Raw genomic sequence first — 16,048 nt, 5'->3', positions numbered from 1 at the left:
AAAGCTATTTTCTCTCACTTTTGTCTAAGAGTCAGCATTTTTTATTTTTCATTTGTATTTATTTATCAAATGCTTCCAGGTTGGGTTACAAAAATACAGGGTGGAATCCAATGTTGTGCTCTGCATGTCAACAGAAGCATTTCTGTTTGTCATATAGAATGAGCCCCCTCATCCTCCCCCTGTACACTGTTCTGGGGATTCTCCTGACCCTCCAGAGAGGATTTGATGGTGGTAGTGGTGGGGAGAGGGGGTTGCAGAGGATGCACAAGAGGAGGGGAGGAAAGCCACATTGCACTAGCAGGAGCCCTTGCACTGATTTCTGCTAGCGTGCTGGGTTAGTTTAATCCAGGCCATAACAATTAAATTAAATTAAAATACAGTATGGTACAGTACAGTACAATGCAAAATAAAAATCATGAAATAAAAATCACTAATTATGAAGTTAAAACAACAACAACACAGCACCACAGAATGTATTGTAATTAAGTTTATTAAAATCAAGGTCCTTTAAAAACAGGCTACCTCTATGGTGGTTAAAACTAAGGGTTTCATGCAGTGCAGAATGCAGCAGATCCAGAAGACCGGGGAAGGGGAATTTTCCTATGCCAGAACTTTCCAACTGGTTTCCTGTTTATGACCAATCCAAACATTTCTACTCACCCCACAAAACTTTCCAGCAAGTCTACATTCTTCCGGTCACTGACAAATTCTCCAATCATTTTCTTGTCCAGTCGAGGATTCTCCCTCAGCCACTTTGCTACTTCATTATTATCCATGGGGGTAGCCAAGAGGTTCTTCTCCTGAAGAAACTGTATCCCTTTCTTTGGCTTTTGATTGAACTGCTCTGAACCACTTATCAAAAGCTGGAAAAAGTCAAAACAATATAATTAACAGAAGACATCCTACATAGTCCTACATAGTTAGTATTATCCTAATAGCCAATTTGTGCCATATCTTCAATAACCTACTTCCTTTAGGCTTTTAGGTTTGCATTTCACCTTCTGATTAAAGTCCTCTGTGATGCAACACATTCATAAAAAGCAACTTTTTAAATGTGTTCTTTGTCATAAAAGCCTGTTTCAGTATTTTCAAATAGGAAAGTGGGGGATAAAATTATAATATTTGGAAATATCAACCAGTGTTTCACTGGTTAAGAGGATAGCACATATGTCTAAGTTCCCTTTGTCTGTTTTGTCATATCATTTTCACATCCATATCCCCCTATCCCACACATTGCTGATTGTGAAATTAACACTCTCTGCGCCGAGTACCCATGCCGACCAAAAAGACAAATTTTACCCAACGACGCCTCCCAATGAAGCCTCCACCGCGTGCACAGAAACAAGCCTGCCCAAAAACACACGCCATGGCAACACCTTACCCGGCTGCACCAGGGGTAGACAACCTAGGGCCCATGGCCGGATACAGCCCACTCGCCTTCTAACTCCGGCCAACGGACGGTCCGGAAATCACCACATTTTTAAATGACTAGAATGTGCCCTTTTAAATAAAATGCATCTCTGGGTTATTTATGGGGCCTCCCTGCTGTTTTTACATGAGTAGAAGGTGTACTTTTATTTAAAATGGATCTCTAAGTTCTTTATAGGACACAGGAATTCATTTATATTTTTCAGAAAACATACCCCATCCCACGTCCATAGGAATTCATTTATATTTTTTCCAAAACATATCCCGTCCCACCACAAACACCTCCAAACTACACAAAGTCAACAACTACACATCAAAACACACTGCAGACATCCTACACTTCAACAAAATAAGGTATAAAAACCATACATTTCCTCTTTTCCACTATACTTCCTTTTCCAATCCACATTATTAGCCACAGCAACGCGTGGCCGGGTCAGCTAGTATATAAATAAAATTTAACAAGTTCATCTTTTAAGGTTCATCTTCGAAAGGGATATGGCCACTTGTTGAATAAACACAGAGCGTACATGTTAACCATTACTCACATTTGTCAAAACTGGGTTTCTGAAGCTCAGGAATACGTAATACAAGTAGATAATGTCATAAGCAGCTACCCAAGAGAGGGTTAACTAAAAGGTTGTGTGTGACTAGAGATCAAACACAAACATCTATGTGAACTTTACTAAAGCACCAGAATAAATGTCAGTCCTCGGTTACTGCCCATCACTAACAGGAAACAACACTTTGATGACTGTAAGACCAATTCCTATGGATACGTACAAAACAGCATCCTTCATCTTTGTTCCTCTGGCAAAGTCCTGCTTCCCACAATATCTCACCAGGTACAGCAGTCACCGCAATACAATTTTCAATTACTGGTTATTGGCATTCAAGATTCAAAATGTAACAGCTTCATGAGGGAACACCTCATTTGAAAGCAGGTTCAGAAAGAAAAAGGTTCCATCCTGTGGAACACCCTCCCATTAGATGTCAAGCAGATGAACAACTATTTGACTTTTAGAAGACGTCCAAAGGCAGCCCTGCTCAGGGAAGTTTTTACTGGTTGATGTTTTATTTGTTCTTTTAATACTTTGTTGGCAACCCAACAAAGTCAGATGGGTGGGGTACAAATAATAAAAGTATTTATTTATTCATTCATTCATTCAAATAAATACAGTCAAAACACTCATCATGCTCTTCTTATATATCTTATATTTTAAAATTGTAAGTCTGAGGGTAAAGTCTGTTCTTTATTGTATGTGTCATACCCACTCACATATCTTTCAGATCAACAACATGCCATACCTTCTTTTTGCTCTTAATCATTATCAATTCGTGTGTTGTGGGTAGGACGCAGGAAAAGCGGGTAGGCTTCTTTGGAATGGTCTTTTCTGCTAAAAACAAAAGCAGAATGTTTTCACATTGGATCCTTTCCCACATTTCCCATTACTTGCAATATACAGATAAAAACAACTTTCTTCCCACATGACCCCACCCCACAACCCCATCCCAGCACCAATGCTTTTCTCTATAAGCCCAAATCTTGCAAGGGACTACTTCACAAGTTACAGTAGATGGAGGTACAAAGAAAAACATATTCTCACATGTAACATGAGAAAGTAGCTATCTTCCCCCATCACTTTGTTTATATAGTGGAAACAAAATGTGGGCAACCACAAGTAATGGGGGAAAGGGCAAGTAAACATGTAGCTGCCTCACACATTATGGGATAGAATAAGTTATAGCATATACTTTGAATCATGTACAGTGGTACCTCGGGTTACATACGCTTCAGGTTACATACGCTTCAGGTTACAGACTCCGCTAACCCAGAAATAACGCTTCAGGTTAAGAACTTTGCTTCAAGATAAGAACAGAAATCGTGCTCTGGTGGCACAGCAGCAGCGGAAGGTCCCATTAACTAAAGTGGTGCTTCAGGTTAAGAACAGTTTCAGGTTAAGAATGGACCTCCAGAACGAATTAAGTTCTTAACCCGAGGACCACTGTACTTACTTCTACTGTAACATATCACATGATCCAGTGACATTTAACCACCCTCATCCCAAGTTGTCTTCAAATGCCTGACGCAATATATAGAACATGAAAGGAAACGTGCATCATTTAAATGCTTCACCGGTACCAGAGACCTCAAGCTGCAGTACAGCTACAGAATGGCAAAAAGAAGTCAACATTTGAAGTGTTCTATTGCACACAAATATTCATCATTTACCTGCGTTATTTCCCAACTCCAAATTCAGACTGTCTTGCTGCTTCATGTGGCTGGCTGTCAAGCAGCCATTAGTGTCTGGCAATTCTGCACCGGGTGATTTGCCATCTGTCAGCAGCCCCTCAACAACTACAGGGGAAAGAAGAGAACCAGAGTTATCCAGGACGAAGTTTTAAAGTCATCATGTTATTATATAGATACAGTTATTACTCACTCTGAAGTAACATAACTATTCGCCTTCAAAGAAAGGAAATGTTATTCAACGGAGAATGAATATCCACAGACCAGCTCAAATTCATGCACAATATTTTTTTAAAAAAAAATGGAAATGATGGATTAATTCCTTGTTGAGAAAAAACCGATAGAAAGCAAGAAGGTATCATTTAAGATGTTTTGAAGCAATCAGGTCAAGGTTAGGATGGAGGATATATGGAAAAAGGTAGCAGTGTTGTCTAGAACACAGTCAGGAAGGACAGACGTTACTATAAAATTAAGATAAAAGGTTCTCACTATGGGTTGTTTCTTTGATGTTACAGGGAGTTTCTGTACTTGGTTTTAGTGCTTCCTTCTCCTGCTGGTAGATGCTGCTGAGCACTTTGGCTTGGCATTGTGCTTCTGTACTATCTATCACTGTCAGTAATGCTTCAAGGGACAGCAGGTGAGTAGTGTACAGTTGTCCAGAAACAGGGAAGGCATTCTGGGAAAATCAAGCATAGCTAAGCATTAAATTAGGTTTAATCATTTGAGTAAGGAAAACTACCCACAGAAGCTGTTCAGCCCCAAAGCTCTACACATCCACGCAAACCTCCCTAACATTGTCCCATTCCTCAAAAAAATCCTTCCCCTGCAAATAACCTGTTCTTATGATTTAATAGCAGCTTGGGGGTGAGATACAATTCTTTCTCATGCCCTCTACCAAAGGGCAAGACTAGAGATACCCTGCTGCATGAGGATTACCCACACCTCCCCACCTGCCATGGTTCTGAACAGACCATCCTCCAACACATCAGCACATGGCTGATATTTCATTCTTCAAACACACTCAGATCTAGTTACATCTGTATTATTATTTTTTGCTGAGCCATCCTAATGGAAAGACAAGAACAAAGTAGCTCATTTTCAGGACCTTGGATAGCAGTTTGGTGAGGTCTTCAAAAAGGTTAGCACAATAATAGTCACAGTCATAATTTATGTACAGCTCAGTGACAAAACTAGGAATCCTCCAGAGTTGAACTATGGCCTCCAGGGCCATCTCCTTCATCTCATAGGGCATCTTGGGGTTTTCCACTGTGATAATTTCCATCAGCTTCTTTATGTACATCTGGTAGACAAGAGAGACGAGTTCAGTATATAGGATGGAAAACAATGCAGAGTATTTAATTTCATTTGGGACAGCGGTTTATACATAGCACAACTAAACCATCCATAAGCACAAAGCTAAGAAACTATATTTCTGTTGAGAGCTGCATTCCTTTGAAGACAACTTGTTGGAGTCACATCCAGAACTGGCAGAGCTAGAATGAGTGGTGGAACAACAGCCCTTCTCTTTCTCTCTTTCTGCCACCCCCTTTCCCTATTTTCCCCCTCCTTACCATCAGAATAAGATTATGCCAAGGACCACATGAAAGGAGGCCAAAGGTGGCATGCAGCTCATGGCTCACTGACTACCGACTCCTAGTTTATTGCTATGTGGCCAATCCTCAGGGAGTCCAGGCAAAGAGTCAGGCTTGTGTGCTCCTCCTTCCATTTCTTCCCGTTTCAAAGAACTTTAATGCAAAGAACCAGAATTTCTGGTTCACATGCAATGTTAGGTTGAGATTCTTTGAAACTAAAAGTAGTGTCAGTAGGAGGAGAGGGAAGCATGCAAATCTGGCCATGATTGCTGCTCAGACTCCAACATTCCAATCAAGGCAACTATAGATCTGAGTGCTGCCTCTATGGGAGATGACAGGGAGAGAGACCAAGCAGCCACCACTTCTGTCAATGGGACTGGTCTTCCCAGGCACAGTGCCTTCCAATCTTCATAAAGTCACAAGGTCACCTCCAGTTACACACTTTCCTAAATTCTTAAACAGGATTTCTTACACATCCATAAACAAAGCCACAAAGCTGTTTAAATTACCTCCTCCAAAAAAAAGGTAGGCACACTTCAAAAGACTCACCTCCAGTTGGAATTTCAGGTGTTCTCTCATACTCTCAAAGAGGAGGAAGCAAAGTCTAAGTGAAGCTGAATACAGATTGAGTCGCTCCACGTTCAGTAACTAGGGAAGAATTAGAAGTTGAAAGATTGTTCATTTTCCCTCTATTTGAAAAGCAAACCAAAATTGCAACATAAATGTTTCTTCCGGACCACACTAACACAAGGCCTATATCCGTACAGATATTGCCTAATAGGCATAAGACTACAATAAGTCCAAAACTCACTTGAAAAAGATATCGACATAATTCTTCTTTCACCAGTCCTAGGAGAGATGGACAGTTTGCAACAGAGGTCAACTCCAGCGCAACAGTGAGCAGCTGCAACCCCATGTGGATCATCACTTCTGAGTTGTGGCGATCGTGTGGGTTAGTGAGAGAGATGAGGAAGCGGAGTAGTTCTCGGATACAGGGCAATCCATAGGGTACTAAAGCTGTGCCTGGAATGGGGAGGGAGTATAAGTAGAAAGGTCACAATTATAGCACTTCTGAGCCAACCTCTTTCCAATAAGCCCAAAAGATTTTTTAAATAAAAATATTACTGATAAGGACAAATGAGACGGTACTTTCCCCCCCCCCCCCACTTCAATGAGTGGGATGGATAGAAGCAAACAAGACCTGCTTTTATTTCAAAGCACTCACCTTCTTTCTGAGAGCACTGGGTAAACCGCACTCCCCGGGGATTGACATAGTCCATGTCATGAACAGAAGCAGAGTCTGAGTGTTCAGCTACAGATGTACACTCCTCCAGAACCTCTGGGATAGACTCCACTGAGGCAGACGACGTCTTTTCTTCCCGGGGGCATTCATTCTTTAGTCACACAAATTAACAATACAGGAAAATTAGTATAAGCTATCATTGCTGCATGAGCAGTTCACTGACACAAGCAACCCCATTTATTCAGATAATATAAATTTTCATAATCAGACTACATACCTCAATGTTTGGCTGAGTGGCTAGACATCAGACACCTAAATTAGCAGCAAATGCTGGTCTATATTTGAAGGCTAGGCTACTTATACTGTTGTGGAATTGCTCTGCTACTTCAGAATGTGTATGTTATTCTTAACCCAAATTTATCCAACTAGTTGAAGACCAGAGTTGCCTGAACTTTCCTTTAGGTCAGCTGATTGTACAAACTATATTCCAGATGAGCAGTTTATCACAAACTAGCTTAAGTTCATACCTGGGGCTCTAGCTGCTCTCTAGCTCTAGACTCAGTTAAAGGCACTGATGTACTGATTCCTAAAGGGTTGACCAACTGCAAGTCCGTAAGATCTTCCTTAGAACTGATCTGAGAGGAGCTCTCTAAGCCACTGTCAGTGGAAGGGCTGACTGTAGTAGATGCGTTTTCTGAACTTCCAGATGAGACGGGAGAAGGTACATCAATGAAATTAACTCCACCTGTTGATAAGAAACAGCAGCAATAAGTAGTAGCTATGCACCCATTATTATTATTATTTTTAAAAAAACAATTTATTCGACCGTCAGTCAGAACACAATCATCCATACAAATTTTAAAACCTGAGACAACTCAGAGGGGTTTACACTAGAACATACACTAAAAGTAAATTATACATAAAAACCCATAGATACCATCGATTTTGACCTTACACTGTTTAAGGGCCAAAAAAAGAAATTTGGCCACCTCAAAAGTTGTGGTGCCAGTAAAATTATTCAGCAAACACGAAACCTGACATTCTCCATCTACCAGGCTAAGGTGGCCCAAGAGTGGAGCTATCAGTTTCTGTCTAAGGGCAACATAAAATGGGCAGGTCAGGAGAATGTGTTCGGTTGATTCAACCTTTCCCGAGGCACAGGGACAGACTCTCAGAGCATATGGGACTCCCTTATATCTTCCCGACAAGACCTCTGTTTCCAGGACGTTTAACCTTGCTGCTGTGAGGAGTCTGCGATATTCCACATATTGGATTTCCACCAGGTAAGGGGCTGGTGCATTCCGGAAGATCTGCTCCCCCAAAAACATCCCTGGTTTCACACAAGCAATGCACCCATTATTAAGCGGCTCAGGGCCACACTCCCACTTGTGTATGCATAGTACATTGGGCCGCCACTAATTACTTCAGCTGACACAAAACACAGTGGCCTCTATCACTGGAATGGGTTGCACAGAGTGTATTCCACTGGGCTGCATTGGCTTCCTGTTGGCTTCTAGGCACAATTCAAGGTGCAATTCTATGAGTTCAGGAATTGCTAATTTAAAATTATTAGTTTTGTAGTATAATTCCCCCCCCCAAAAAAAAAAGTTTCTTAGCTATTTTCTTGATGAACTGAAAGTGTATTTGCTAATTGTTCATACTTTACTTGCTAATGGTTATACCACTCTCAAATATCTTATTTCAAGCAAACAATGCATTTTGTAACTGTCTTATATTAAGTAGTAGATTTTTCAAAGACAGCAGCATTAAGGTGCCCTTTAATTTTGTTACCTATATTGCCACTTATTATTTTCTCCCTATTCAGTTACAACCAAGTGGGAAGACTTTATTTGTCTCCTTTACAATCATGGAACAAAGATGCAGAGAGGTGGGGCAGATTCAGGTGGTTGCAACACAGGCTCCACAGCAGTGTCCAGCTATAATGCACCAAACACCAGCAAGGAAGCCAACTGGTGTATGGCTCCCAACAGTCACAGCTCTGTTTGTTCACCAATATCCATACTATTGTGTATTCTGTGGTTGCAGAATCTTTGAAGAACACCTTTTATCAAGAACATGGTTAAGGTTATCATTAGAGTTGGGTTTCCATTTACATGTTATATCACTTGCCGTACCTGTACCATTAGGAGCAAGCTGCTCTGTTCCTTGAGATACTTTGGCTACATGGCAAGAGTTCCGTGGAGATCTCTTCTGCTTTTTCCACTTTGATGAGTCACTCATCCCCCCTGCTCGCATTTTCAACTGTAAAACACATAGAATATCTCTTATAGCCATTCACCGTCACAAGAGAACTGGCAACAGCATTTGATCAGACCTAGAACCCTAAGATCATGCCAGCTTACCCATGCTTCCTATCCCATGACTCATGATCTAGCCTAACTTTAGCTGAAAATTCATCGCCTGTGTATTACTTCAGTTTATAAAATACATTAAAACTTGTTAGCACAGATATGTCTAGGGCTGAGCCTGAATCTCATTGTTGTGTGCCTATGTATTTAAATGCAAACAAACAAACCACTCCTTCTCCCACATTCTCGCATAACCAAGGAACGAATCAAAAGCCAAGTTATGCAGGTGAGGAGAGCCTCAGTTTGTTCTCAGTCGCTCTTGTTGAGTTCTCTGGGACCAATTAAACAAGTTGCAAACTGGGATACAGTTGGAGAGGATGGAGTTACATAGTTGTTTTTTTAAAGGCAATAATGTTTCTGTAGTGGAGACATCTTTCTTCTCTGCTCACAAATATTTATTTATTCTTTTGTTGGCAGGCTCCGAACATCATCCTCCCACACACAAAGAAGAGCGTAAGTTGTCTAGTGGGTGGGTGACATTGCCTGGATATATGTGCAGCATTACATTTTGGGCTGCCAGCTTTTCTTTATTACATGGATTTTAGAATCCCACTTAAGACTTTTACGAAACTGCTGTGAAAAATAAATTGTAGGCCTTTTGACCAGTTACATTCCCCTACTACTTCTTAGCATTCTTCCAGAAGGCCTACCCAAATATAATTTTGATTTTACACCTGGAAATCTCTTTTGCAAATTAAAAGGCTACAAAGGCAGCATTCTATAGCTATGTCTAAATAAAAGCAGCTTTCTAATCCACCTGGAACATCTTTGTTGTAAACAAAAGGAAACTTAATAGATTTAAGTGCATTTAATCACATAATAAATCATTTCTTTAAATAAGCACTGCAACTTTTGCTCTGCCTCTGGAGCTGGGGTGGGGAACCTCTGGCCTGCGAGTCATATTTGGCCTGCCGCATGTCCCAATTTAGATCACAAGGCTGTTCTCACCATATTATGTCCACCTGTGAAATCAGGTGTGGGGCAGGCAGCACAGCCAGTCCCTGCATTGGCTCAGAGTGGTGCTTTAAAGCCCTGGTAGTCATCACCTGGCAGCAAGTGATGGACAGGTGAGTGGCCCTGCCACCTACCAAATTTGGTCTGCAGGGGGGGGAATTAGGCCCAGCAGCCAGATGAGGTTCCCCATGCCTGCTCTAGAGATGCAAAAACACTCAAACCAACCTCTGATGGAGAAAAGAAAGTGAGAAATAGAAGTCAAACCACCTGAGATACGAGCAGGTCGCTTAGCACTAAAACACACGTTCTAACTCCTAATCTTGAAGTGGCATGATCTCAGCTAAACTCAGCATATTTGATCTAATTATTTTAAGGGGTGTGTAGGCAAGGCATACATACATACATAATTTTATTTGTATGCCACCTTTCCACAATAACTATGCTCAAGGCGACTTACAACATGAAAAAATACATATCTGCAACACAACAAAAGTAGTCATAAACAATAAATAAAACATAAAAAATACACAACCAAACTGAACAATTTCCGCAACAAGATTTATAGCAAAGATACAAAAAACCATAAGCAACAACAACCAACCCAAAACAACACTCCAGCCCATGAGTCAGCAGCCTCATTTTTTGCAGCGGGAGTTAGTCGGGGCCCCACCCTCCCAGGTCAGGTGGGAAAAGACCCACAAGACAGGAAGCAGGTATTCCAGGACTCACAGCCAAGATAGCAAGAAGATTGCTGTGCAGGGAAAATACCACTCATTTTAAATTATTAGCCCGCCTTTCAATTCTATGATCTTCCAGGATGACTTATAATTGAACAAAAACTAAAATAAACTTGAAAATACCTAAGCACGCAACACTAAAGCTGAAGAACATCAGCAAAAACTATAAATTCAGCAACTGTCAGCATGATTATTATTATTTTAAAAAAGAAAAGGTATGTGGAAAATAAAAGGAACTTCAGCCAGCACCTAAAACTCATTAAACTTGGCACCAGGTGAGCTTCACTAGAAGGTATTTCCCAGGGCAGAGGACTTCAACTAACAGGCCCCTCCCCTGATCATCCCCCCCCCCTTACAGCAAGAGCACCCAGAGGAGGACCTTAGCTACCGGTAATTATTTTAATAGCTGGATAGGTGAGGAGGCAGTTGCTTTTCTAAAAAAGGGCCCAAGTTGTACTGGACTTCAAAAGGTTAAAACCAACAAAATGAACTGTATTTGGAGATGGACTTAAGGATCAGTGAAATTGCTTTAGAATTTGTGAGGTATGTGCTGCCCAGCTGCACCCATTCCACAGTCTAGCAGCTCTATTTGGACCAAATAGCATTTTCAAGTAGTCTTCAAGGGCAGCACATAATACACTGCAGTAGTCTTATTTGGATGCTACTAGAGCATGTATAACTATGGCCAAGAGGGGTTCTTAGCTAGTTGAAAGCACTTAGTGCCACTGATGACACTTAAATCTGGTCCTGTCTCTGGGTGTCTAACAACAACCTTAAGATGTGAACCCAATACTTTAGGGGGAATACAATACCATCCAGACAGTACATCCATCTTATCTGGATTGAGCTTCAATTTATTGGCACTTATACTGTCCACTGTTGCCTCACTTGAATTTGATGAAAATGGGGGGGACGGACAGAGGTGGTCATCATCAGCACACTGATTAGAGTCAAGTATCAGCACTTTATGACCTCACTTACTGGTTTCACGCAGATGACAGTATGGGAGGCAGAACCCATGGCACAAGTGGCTCAGAACAGAGTAATAGGCTCAAAGCATCACCTACTGAAACCAGCCATACAGATAAGAATACAACCACTGGAGCATGTTGCAGTCAATCCTCACCCAACCTCCAGTCCAGAAAGGGACCATGGTGGATGAACTCAAAAACCACTAAGAGGTCTAGGAGAATTAACAGGTTCACATTCCTCCTGTCCTTCTTCCATTACTGGTAATCTAGAAACAGATATACAGCCCTTGTCTTAAAAGGGAACATTTGTGACAAGACAATACTAAGAACAATTTTAAGGATTAAAGGACAGCTTCTTCAGGAGTGGTTTCATAACTGTCCCACTTCAATGCAACCAGGACCACCTTCTATCACAATGAAGTACAGTGGTGCCTCGCAAGACGAAAATAATTCGTTCTGCGAGTGCTGTCATATAGCGAATTTTTCATCTTGCGAAGCACCAACGGGAGAATAGTGGTTTGACGGGGGGGGGGGAATCAGAAATTTTTCCGTCTTGCGAGGCAAGTCCATTGAAAAATTCGTCTTGCGAGACAGCCTTCTGCTAGCGAATGCCTTTCGTCTAGTGAGTTTTTCGTCTAGCGAGGCATTCGTCTAGCGGGGTACCACTGAAATAACTAACTCATGGAACCAGTCAGTCATCATGAGATGCTAGCCAGGAAGTGCAAGGTTTGAGCAAACAGATAATATAACACACACCTCCAAGAAACACATCCACATAATCAGGCCTCAAAAACTGAAATTCATACGATTTCTAAATGGGTTATGTTCTGAACACATTCACTGACTGGACTGCTGACATGATGCCATCCAAGTTGAGGTAGACACAAGCTTTTTTATTTCTGACGTGCTTAGCAAATAAATCATGGTGCTATTGAGGGTTCCTTAAAATCAGAATGAAGACTAGAGAATGTAGACTGGGAAAAGCTTCACTGGGCTGCAACCATGCAGATGCAATAGTGACCAAAAAAAGTATTGCTTATTTGGCACCATCTGACACCAAGTAGGCTCACACAGTGTTAGAACAGTTATGGCCTAAGTTTGCTGTGCCTTGTGTTCAAGTTGTTATCACACCTGCTTTGCTGGCTGCTGCACCCTTGTGTAACAGGACACCAAATGGGCTGTATTCAGTGGAAGGACACTTAGAAGTGATAATCTTTATATTCTCAATCATCTACATATCCCACAATGTGAGCAGGGCTTCAACAGATATAGCAGCCACATTAACCAGAAACACTCGTGGCACTCAGGAATCCATCCAGAGCTTATAGGGGCAGACCTGGAGTGTGAAATGTGAAATTTAAATGTAATCCTCCTTCATCAAGGACATAAAATGAAATCTCACAATTTGCATTGCAATGTATGCCAGTTGTTAGTTGCCTTATCCACAAAGAACAATCTAATCTGACATAAATCATCTGTGGAAAAGAAAAATGTTTATCATGCAGCTCTAAGTGGAACTCTTTACACCACAATAATTAAAATATGACATCTGAAGAAGTGCCTTAAACTCTCTGAATCCAGCTACATTAGAAGGGAAGGAATTTTATGTTAGATTATTATGAGTAATAATCAGTTTGGAAACCTAAATCTTGCTCTGGCTAAACAACTTTGTAGAATAATGGCTACTTGATATAGAAAAGTGTGGATCCTGCATATTTGTGATACTGTTCTGCATATAGCTTTTCCTTTCCTGAACAACTATCACATGGATACAGCTTGCTTGTTTTGTCCTGTTCTGGAGGATAGGACTCAAACCAATGGGTTCAAGTTACAAGAAAGGAGATTCCAACTAAACATCAGAAAGAATATTCTGATGGTAAGAGCTGTTCGACAGTGGAACAGATTTCCATGAGAGGTGGTGGACTTTCCTTCTTTGAAGGTTTTTAAGCAGAAATTGGATGGCCTTCTGTTATGCATGCTCTAGCTGAGATTCCTGCAATGCAGGGGGTTGGACTAGATGACCCTCAGGGGGTGCCTTCCAACTCTACAATTCTACGATACCGTATACTAAGCCTTGTACCGTACCTTAGACAATACACAAAACCTAGCAATATTTACAGTTGCAGCCGGCTTCCCTGCCCCTAATAGTTATGACCACCCTCATTCATTTGTGCCAATATCTCCAGAAATTCATAAACTGCACAAAACTATAGCTTTCAAGATAGGAGATGGTAACTTAATCACTGGCCATCGATAGCACCATTTCCAGCTCATGTCCTCTATAAATTCTCAGAATATTTTGACAACAGCATTCCTGATGTCTGCAATGTCACTTCCTCTATATTTAAAGCCTTCCTCCCAACACTACCCCAAACAGAAGCAGTTTGCTACATGCATTCTTCCCCAAAGCCATGCTGCATAAGAAACATGAATGAAAGCTTTTGCTACACAACACATAACTACCACCCACAGATGCTTGCAGAAGGGAAGGAGAGAAAGAGAGACCTTTAGTTTCTTAAAGAGTAGTACTCTCTCTAACTGGTTCAGGGCTTTGGACTGTTCCCCATTACATAGTTCCAGTCTGTTGAGGAGATATGGAGAAATCTGTGAAAGACAGTCACATGTACCATTTGAAAAAGAAAAAAGAGAACTAAACCCAAAGACAGAATCCATGTAACAATGCAAGGAATGATGTAAAGCACATAATGAAAAGCAAAGCAGGACAGTTAAGAATGAAAACCAAGACCTCTATGAGATGCAAGGAGCCACCCACTGATAAATGAAAAGCTCTCACACAGGATCTGCTTACAGAAAAGCATTCCACCTTTTACATCTAAGGCTTGCTTTATGTGACACACTCTTAATTTGAACACAGCATACACCCGTAATTGTAAGCATAAACCATCAGAAGTACTACTGAGCCTATTGGTGCAAATCCTGAGCTCAAAATGTTTCCTAATACATCAATCTAGGAAGAGATCTATGCATGCACCCTATGGCACTTCACTCTTGATTATATCAAAGTTGCAGAACGTTAACTGAATTTTCTCTCTTGTACAAATCAGATTTATTAATAGGAAAATTGTTGTCCTGAATATTCCGTATGATTCTGATAAAGTTCCCTGTATAACTTGACAGGGAAGAAAATACTACTGTTATTACAGTACAGGCTAAGCAACAGATTCCTTTGCTTCTTTTTACTGTTCAGCCCCACGCCCTCCCAGGTGACAGGGACCTCGGTGATGGTGGTGGTTGGGACATTTACTCCCACAAGAATAACACTTTTCGAAGGATGACCGCTGAAGTATTGATGTGTGGTCACAAGAAAAGGGATTCCTATCTCCTTAAAAAGGAGAGAGAGAGAGAGAGACAGAGCAGGAGTTTGGAGCCCCATAAGAAAGCAGGGAGAACAAGGGGGCAGAGAAACAGAGGAGAAATAGACCCAAGTAAAGAAACTATCAAATGCTTACTAAAAACACATGAGCTGCTGCCCACATATCAGCAAGACAAGAACTGAGTGGGAAGCTATTCAGCCCACCCTTTGAGGTATGGGCCCTTCCCTGTTCTGGGAGGGAGACATGAGGTAAATTCCTTAGCTAAGACTCTAAAAATTTCCTGATGCTGACTCTGTTCAGGTACACAAAGATTACAAAAAAAGGTGCCAGTTAATGGAAGGAGGCAACAGATCTGGCTCGCAAAAGTCACTTCCTTACAATGATTAAGTGATACAATTGATGACTGACTGATTCACACTGGCATAAAGAGCCATAACCCAAACTCATTTCTTAGATAAGCCTGCACAAGATTCAGAGTTGCGCCACTGATACATATGTACATTTGTCCCACCTGCCCCCAGAATAGCATAACTACAAACACTTAGAAGCAAAGAAGTCATCAACAGTTTGGGTCTTACCTTCTTTAAGTTAGTCCCTATGTAGCTCTTGGGCTCTTCTTTAAAGTGAGGTAATCTGGAACAACAAGAAAATATATATATTAAGGATAAGGAATAAGGGAAGGCCTTCTTCCTGCCTGACAGCAAACAAGTAGAATTGCAGTTCCCTGAAGGCTTCCACTTGGAATATGGTTTATCTGCCCTCTTCTGATCAAAAGTTACACTACAGTGTAATAATCAGAAAAAGGAATAATCAGTCTTATCAATTCATGGGTAATGACTAAAGGTCAGAGCTTTGACTTGAATTGACATTTTCAAAAAATGACTGGTCAAGTATAATCTTTTGACTCCTAACACAGAAACACCTAAAGAAGCATTTGCTCTTTAGCTCTGAGTGTTGCCAGCCCTAGCATGATAGAAATTGAAGTATCTAAAACACATTAACAGTCCAGAAGAAGAAGAAAATTCTTCTCTGTGTGGACCCATTAATTCAGTAGAGCACTTATTTTGGCATGGATGAGAAAAGCAAAGTTGAATGTCTAGATGTCTTTGCATTTTCAACAATATTCACATTTTACATTATAGCTAAGAGTCTTACTCTTCTTTAAAAA

The 16,048-nt window shown here is 41.0% G+C and overlaps 1 protein-coding gene across 10 annotated transcripts in view; it reads right to left on the bottom strand.

The window, feature by feature from the left end:
- Nucleotides 1–16,048, bottom strand: part of GBF1 (golgi brefeldin A resistant guanine nucleotide exchange factor 1) — a 78,397-nt gene that overhangs the window by 22,577 nt on the left and 39,772 nt on the right. For 5 of the 10 annotated variants that reach the window (XM_033148638.1, XM_033148630.1, XM_033148631.1 and 2 more), the window contains exons 8-19: nt 15,459–15,513; nt 14,051–14,149; nt 8,650–8,776; nt 7,042–7,259; nt 6,497–6,665; nt 6,083–6,294; nt 5,821–5,919; nt 4,785–4,979; nt 4,169–4,355; nt 3,662–3,787; nt 2,737–2,825; nt 661–863 (exon numbers count right to left, since the gene is read on the bottom strand). In XM_033148638.1, the coding sequence (XP_033004529.1) occupies nt 661–863; nt 2,737–2,825; nt 3,662–3,787; nt 4,169–4,355; nt 4,785–4,979; nt 5,821–5,919; nt 6,083–6,294; nt 6,497–6,665; nt 7,042–7,259; nt 8,650–8,776; nt 14,051–14,149; nt 15,459–15,513 (1,779 nt within the window). The remainder of the gene's footprint in view (nt 1–660; nt 864–2,736; nt 2,826–3,661; nt 3,788–4,168; nt 4,356–4,784; nt 4,980–5,820; nt 5,920–6,082; nt 6,295–6,496; nt 6,666–7,041; nt 7,260–8,649; nt 8,777–14,050; nt 14,150–15,458; nt 15,514–16,048) is intronic. The other 5 variants (XM_033148635.1, XM_033148636.1, XM_033148640.1 and 2 more) reach the window with 3 other exon arrangements.

This window comes from Lacerta agilis, chromosome 5, assembly GCF_009819535.1.
Source record: "Lacerta agilis isolate rLacAgi1 chromosome 5, rLacAgi1.pri, whole genome shotgun sequence".
In the NCBI taxonomy this organism is placed as follows: Eukaryota; Metazoa; Chordata; class Lepidosauria; order Squamata; family Lacertidae; genus Lacerta; species Lacerta agilis.
The sequence above is the reverse complement of the archived record's forward strand: the minus strand, read 5'-3'. Positions and strand labels throughout refer to the sequence as shown.